The 7,361-nt window shown below is 44.7% G+C and overlaps 1 protein-coding gene across 2 annotated transcripts in view; it reads left to right on the top strand.

The window, feature by feature from the left end:
- Positions 1-1,351: 1,351 nt before the first annotated feature.
- The window catches only part of LOC114054264 (rho GTPase-activating protein 28-like), a 192,690-nt gene continuing 186,680 nt past the window's right edge, over positions 1,352-7,361 (top strand). Inside the window, exon 1 of one of the 2 annotated variants that reach the window (XM_027877447.1) lies at positions 1,352-1,570. In XM_027877447.1, the coding sequence (XP_027733248.1) occupies positions 1,437-1,570 (134 nt within the window). In that variant the 5' untranslated portion in view covers positions 1,352-1,436. Of the gene's footprint in view, positions 1,571-4,584; positions 4,725-7,361 lie in introns of those variants that run through there. The other variant, XM_027877446.1, reaches the window with a different exon arrangement.

The following is a 7,361-nucleotide window of genomic DNA, read 5'->3' as shown; positions in this document are numbered from 1 at the left end:
AGATACTGCCTTGCCATTTCCTTCTCCAGCTCCTTTTGAAGAGGGGAGTACTTGGGGCAGTTAGGTGGTGAAGTGGCTAGAGCTCCTACCTTGGAGTTAGGAGGACCTGAGTTCAAATCCAACCTCAGATACTTGACACATACTTGCTGTATGACCCTGGGCAAGTCACTTAATCCCATTGCCTAGCAATAAACAAAAAAAGATGGGGGAACTGAGGCAAACAGGGTGAAGTGACTTGCCCAGGGTTACACAGCTAGGAAGTGTCTGAGGCCAGATTTAAATTCAGGAAGTTGAATCTTCTTAACTCCAGTTGTATCCACTCTTCCACCTAGGTGCCCCACAAGCTTTGTCCTTATCCCAAATAGAACATAGATGGGACCTCCTTACTCCTTTCTACGGTCCCAATTCCTCATTTTTACAAATGAGGAAACTGAGGCCCAAAAAGGAATCCAAGCCCACTTTCTTCTCTTTCTACAATCTCAGTGCCTTTTTTTAATACTACACTGCTTCAATTATTAGAGATAAAGAAAAAAGATTCTTGTATATGTTAGCCCCACCCAGCACAAACTGATCACTTGAAATCTTATCATGCAGATTGACTCAGTTTTTGATAATCAACATCTTCTCTGGTGCACCCTTGGCCTCTCCCCTTGGATTAAAGGGCTGGAGGGCAGCATTCTAAACTCCTCCCCAAGCCTTCCTCTATAGAGGGCTCTGAACTTTCAGAATACTCCAGGTAACTCTCCACTGTCCATCGGCAAGCTCTACTTGGTTTGGACTCTATAGAACATCCTGATCTCTGGTGCCCCCTCCACCTTTCCAGCTTCCATTTGTGCACTGTCTTTCTCCATTCTATTATAAGCTCTGCAACGGAAAGCACTGTTTTTAATAATGATCATTACTATAGCTAACATTTATATAGTACTTACTATGTGCCAGGCACTGTGCTAAAAATATTTTATCATTTGATCCTCAAAACAACCCTGGGCAGAAGGTGTTATTATTATCCCCATTTTATAGTCAAGGAAACTGAGGCAAACAGGTTAAGTGACTTGCCCTGGGTCACACAGCTAGCATTTGAGGTGGGATTTGAACTCAGATCTTCCGACCTCAGGCCTAGCACTCTATCTGCTGTTGTTCATCCTTCATTTTTGAAGAGGACATCATGTCTTGATTTGTGGGTGAATTGGATTTAAATGAGGCAGAGTTGCAAAAAGTCTTCAGCTTCACTGTCTCTTCCAGAATCATCAAAGCCCAGTGGCAGGACAAAAGTCAAGATGACCGGTAATGGCCCAGGAGGCAGTGGATGACCTTGGTGTCTTCAGTGTCTGATGACAAAGCTCTAAGCATTCCACAGCGTCTGCTTCAGCTGTCTTCACGGTGGCCATCGGAACAAACTGTTCTCATTTGCGCATTCTGTCGGGAACAACCTTCACATGCTTGGGGTAGCTGAACTCACTGAAGTGTTTGAGGCCCACTGGTTTGAGGCCCTCAACTTGGTCAGTTGTCTGCTTCGAAGATTCTACCAGGGTGTGGCCGTTACACATGCTTCAGCTTCTTGGAGCCACAGGTAAGAGTTGAATGACAGGTGGACACCAAAGGTGAATGAGGGAGCCCAGAAAAGGGCTTGGCAAGCCCTCACACCAGAGGTACTGGTCCTCCTTGAACACCCCACACACACCATCTAACTGCTGTACAACCTAGCTATAGCACATCATTTGTATCCCAGCACTTAGCACAATGCCTGACTAGAGCAAGCACTCAATAAACTGAACTGAATTACCAGATAATGTTTTTTGGAGACTTGGTCCTTTAAATACAAATGAAAAACAAAATTTCAGTCCTCCAATGCTAGGGTTAATGCAATTGGTGGTGTTCGAAGGCATCCAAAACCACAATGTGGTGGAAGGACATATAGCCATGATTCAGGTAACCTGGATATGAATCTTGTCTCTACCACTTATTAGCCACGTGACTTTGGGTATCTCACATAACCTCTCTAAGTCTCAGTTTCCATAACTGTAAAATGAGGTTACTAACACCTGTCTTGCCTAACTCACAGGGTTGTTGTGAAAATCAAATCTGATCATATCACATCAGGACACCTGGGTCCTAACTTTGTCACTTACAAGTTGTGTGAGCTTGGGAAAGTCACTTAATTTCTCTAGACCTCAGTGGCATCATTTGTAAAATGAGGCAGTTGGGCTAAAAGTTCCCTTTCAGCTCTAACACTGTGTAATTCTCTGATTCTGCTCAAAAGTGATTTTAAAAACTGTGAAACACTCTACAAATGCAATGTATTATTAATAACATCATTTTGAATTTATATATTTTTGATTCTGAGGACTTAAAAGCATAAAGAATAAACTTCAGTCACAATAACAACATTGGTAACAATGAAAATATGTCCCATTTAGTGGTCATGGTAAATGTTTGATAATAATATATTCTGTAATGACTTTTCTAAATAATTTCCCTTTCAGAGAATAGTGATATAATATAATAATGAATTTTATTTTTGTAGTGCTTTAAGATTTGTAAAGCGCTTTATAAGTATTATCTCATTTTTCCCCCTCACAACAACTATGAGGTAGATGTTATTATTATACCCTTTTTGCAGAGGAGGAATCTGAGCAAAGGTCAGACTTAAACCAGTGTCACACAGCTAGTAAATGTCCGAAGCAAGGTTTGAACACATCTTCCTGACTTTGAGGCAGTTAGGGGGTACCGTGGATAGAGTGTCAGGACTGGAGTCAGGAAGACTCATCTTCCCGAGTTAAAAATCTAGCCTCAGACACTCACTAGCTATCTGGTGCTGGACAAATCACTTAATCCTGTTTGCCTCAGTTTCCTCATTTGTAAAATGAGCTGGAGAAGGAAATGGCAAACCACTCCAAGATCTTTACCAAGAAAACCCCAAATGGAGTCACCAAGAGTCAGACATGACTGAAAAACAACTGAACAACACAAGGCTTGTGATTTCACTGGTATTGCTGAGGAAATGCTCTCTGCTAATGCAATCTACAGCATAAGTATTAAATTCTCCAGGTTTGCATAACCAGTATGTTACTGGGACAAGACCTGAATCCAGATAATCATGGTTCCAAGGTTATTAACCTTTACATGATGCCATGCTGGGTTTTTTGCTTGGTATGAGGAGAGAAATACATTTTAAACTCACAGATTCCAATTCCTCTTCCCCAAATGTCCTCTTTCTGAAGGTGAGGATCAAACATGTGCTAGTTAAACACTGTTTATTGACTTCACTCTTAATTGACACTGAGAGGTAGCTGAGTGTATTGGATGGAAGACCAATCTTGAAGTCAGGAAAATTTGGTTTCTGTCTCTGACATTTATTAGCTGGGTGACCATGATCAACTCAGGAAGAACTGGGTTTCAGGGCTTCTATGCTGACTAGATGAGAGACAATTTCCCCAGGCAACTCTGTAAAACTGGGAATTATAAAGAACTTACCAACCTAAGTCCAGGAAAGGAAGTTTCTATGCAAGGAGTTCCACCCCTCCCCCTTCCCACTTAAATCACAGATCTAAACTGATTTTTTTTTTAAACTGAACATTAGGATAATATGAGTTAAAACTCAGTTGTAAGCTGTGTATGTAGATCGAGGAGAGTAAACTAGAACCTCTCAGGTTCCCTTTAGCTCTAAATCTATATTATTTTATGACCTTAGTCCTAGGTCAGCTAATAATTTGCCTCGTGACCTTGGGGAAGTTCCCTAGGTCCATAGTAAGTGCTTCCCCGCCCCCGCACCAGACATTCATTCATTCATTCATTCATTCATTCACTTGTAAAATAAGAGAGCTGGGCTCCTGCAGTCCGGAGATTCCCGGGTACTACTATAGTGTTTTTTAAATCGGTATGGGTGTAGGGGGAAGTGTTTTTACCCGGTGGGGAGAGGGAATTACCCGATCCTCAGGAAAATCAAGTTTACTGTAACTTGACTAAACAAACAGCAACCTAATCTAGTTCTTCCATTTTTCGCGGAGGGAGAGTGGGAGCAGGAGGGAGGGGGGTAGAGATGGGGTCCCCTTTTTCTCGCTCTCTTCCCTAGAGCACACATTGTCTTTCCTTCTTGGGCAGGCCCCTCTTTTCTCGTCTGGGGCAAGGACTAAAGAATGATTTCATTGCTCTCCCTCCGGGCTGCCAGGCAGGAAACGCTCTCAGCGCTCGGATAAGCCTGCGTTTGGAAAGGGGGAAAAAAAAAGAAAGGAAAAGGAAAAGAGAAAAAAAAAAAGGAACAAAGCCAGAAAACTTGACCAGAGGCGCTCGCTCGGAGCCCAGCAGGATTACTACAGGTCTCCAGTTTCCTAGAAACATGGATCCGACCCCCACATAGCTGGGCTTGTGGGCGGTGTTTTTAAATATATGCTAATCCAGCTGACAGGCGGTGCAGCCGGGCTGGCTCTCCCCTAGTCGTCCCTGACAGCCAGCCGGGAGGGAGGCGAAGCTCGCGGAGACGGCGGCTCCGACGTGCGCGGCCTTGGCTTGGCCGAGGCGCTACCTCCGTCCATGCCGGCCACTGCCTCTGTCGTCCGGCCCTAGGGGAGCCATGCGCCTCTGAGAATGGAGATCAAGGACTCCGGCAGCGTGGTGCTGACAGCCTACCACTCTTACGCGCCGTCCAGGCTGCCCAGGATCGAGGCGAGCTTCGCGCCGGAGCTCGGGGCCGCCTCGTCGCCGCCGGGCCACTCCGTCAGCAGCAGGTAAAGCGCCCGCCAGGCCGGGCTCGGAAGCCGGGCTGGGCGCGCGGTGCTTTCGGTTTGGAGCCGGCGCTCCAAATGATCCATTGGCAGCTGATTAGGTCGGCTGCCCCGTCCGTCACCGTATCGTGCCTGGATTGTGGTTGCACATTCTTCCACCCGCCTGCGTGATGGGAACTTGGTTAGACAGCTCTGCCTGAGAGTGTGGGTGGTGTGTAGCCTGACCCCTTAGTCAAGACTTGTGCAATGTGAAAATGGCTCTGAGGTTGTTATCTCGTCTGTAAGGTCCAGCAGCTGTCTGGTCATAATAGCCAGATTCTGCCATATGGGCTGTCAGAAACAACATCCATGTTTCCAAAGCAAGCTCTGGGGAGAGGGCTTATTAACGCAGCATGTGGCTTTGTGGAATGCATAATAGATGTGTGCGTGTGTGTGTGCGCGCGCGCGTGTGCGTGGTGTGTATGTGTGTGTGGTGTGTGCGCGTGTATGTGTGTGCATGTGTATGTGCGTGTGTGCATGTGTGTGGTGTGTGCGTGTGCATGTGTATGTGTGTGCGTGCGTGTTTGTGCGCGCGCACTCGCGTCTTGGTAAGAAATGAATATTGGAACTGGAAATTGATTAGCAGCTGGCTGCCCCCACATCTGGCTTGCAGAGAGCCAAAGTCGTCCATCAGAAGAACGAACACCATTTGTTTTAAGACACAACCTTTCCTGAAAACAAAACAAAACAAAAAAAGTTTAAATGCTAGCTCATTACAAATTTGGGGGGGGAAATCATTATTCAACATTTTCAGGAAACTTTTGGGAGAACTCTCTTTGGTAACTTACAGCACATACAAAAAAAAAGTGGAGAAAGTCTTTAAAAATTAAATCCCAGTAGAAATGTTGCCCCTCTTCCCCCCCCCCTCCCCCCCCTTTCGTCGCTTTCCACCGCCCCCCCCCCCCCGATTTCCCCGTCCTCCCCAGATTCCATGTAGTGAATTCATTTGGTCTTATAACGCGAGTGAGGCTGGGGAGCTAGTATGTTGCTCTTAGATTCACTTTTTGCTGGGAGATTTTTCCCAGATTCCATGCAGTGAATTAAGTTGGTCGCGTGTTATGTTGCTCCTATAATCACTTTTTGCAGGGCAAATGGAAATGTTCTTAATGCCTTTTGTTTTGAAAGGGGACGACCACGGGGAACATATCTCTAAGTGTCCTTTGGAGGGAGTAAAGCTGGGATCTGTCTTAAACGATTGTTTCATGTTTCAACTTTTTCTTCCTTTAAGAGGGCAGTGACGCCTCCATTTACCAAATCAAAGGAGGGACACTTAGGAAGGTGCGGCTAACTGGTAAAAGTCTGACATTGATGAGGAAGGGGAAAAGTGTTTATGGAGGATGACACTTGGATAAATGGGGGGTGGGGTGGGGAAGATTCACTAGTGAATGCTTTTGCTTAGGTGTAGGCAGTAATTTAGGCTATGTTTTCCTGAAGAAAGATAACAATCTTTAATTGTCTTCTTCCTATCACTTGAACGTCTCTTGAGTTATGTGACTATGATTACCTCTGCTTCCTAATTTAATTGACTCTTGAGGGTTTCAGGCCATTATATCCTTTTATTTGAAGGAGTTAACTTTTGGCCTACACTCATAAGAATGCCTACAAGAGAACCCTAGTGACTTATGGTGAACAAAGAAAATATTATTTCTTCCCCAAGAGCTAGCCCAGTGAAATATTTTTTTTAATCTATGGAAATGAGAAAGTGACATTTTACTTTCATTTCCCCCCTCAGCAAATTATTTTAAAGTCAGCTTGATGATGCAAGTTGATAGACCTTCATTTCATGAGTCTTCAGAGCATGCTCCATGCTCCACAAGGCTAGTGATAATTACCCAGCTTATGAGGCACCCAAGTAGAAAAGATGTTAGTGATGTGAGAAGGCACAGCATACTTTGGAAGCCTGACGCCTTAGTCAAGACTTGTGCAATGTGAAAATGGCTCTGAGGTTGTTATCTCGTCTGTAAGGTCCAGCAGCTGTCTGGTCATAATAGCCAGATTCTGCCATATGGGCTGTCAGAAACAACATCCATGTTTCCAAAGCAGGCTCTGGGGAGAGGGCTTATTAACGCAGCGTGTGGCTTTGTGGAATGCATAATAGATGTATGCTAGCATACAGTACAGTTGTCAATTTATTCTTGATTGTTCTAAATCCCAAGCCTGTGGTATGCCTCTCCACTCCCCACAAGAGTCTTTTGTTGCTGTCAGCTTTCTGAGACATGGATTTGGGCCTTTATATGCCCTTCTGAATTATATTCCCAGTCGGTGATTCATTGGTTTCCAACAACTCCAACCAAAGAGAGAAGGCCCTGTATTTACTTAGCCAGAGGCCATCATTAATCCTGTGTCTGATAACAGAAAATAATCGGGCCTAAGTTATTAACCTTTGACTTACTAACTGCTGATCAATATACTCCTTCAGGGCAAGCTTAGGATCTTTGTGTGTTAGTTGTAAAGAGAACTCTCTCCGCTCTTTTCATCTAATTGCTTGCCTTTTCTAAGGCCACAGTCACTGTGAGCCTTCTGAGCATCAAGTGGGATCCCCTGACTTTGCAAGAATCATCCTTCTCTAGCTCTGCCTAACATATCCATTTCAAAGAAATC

This window comes from Vombatus ursinus, unplaced genomic scaffold (genome assembly GCF_900497805.2).
Source record: "Vombatus ursinus unplaced genomic scaffold, bare-nosed wombat genome assembly UNPS02014812.1, whole genome shotgun sequence".
In the NCBI taxonomy this organism is placed as follows: domain Eukaryota; kingdom Metazoa; phylum Chordata; class Mammalia; order Diprotodontia; family Vombatidae; genus Vombatus; species Vombatus ursinus.
This window is presented reverse-complemented; position numbering and strand designations above follow the sequence as displayed.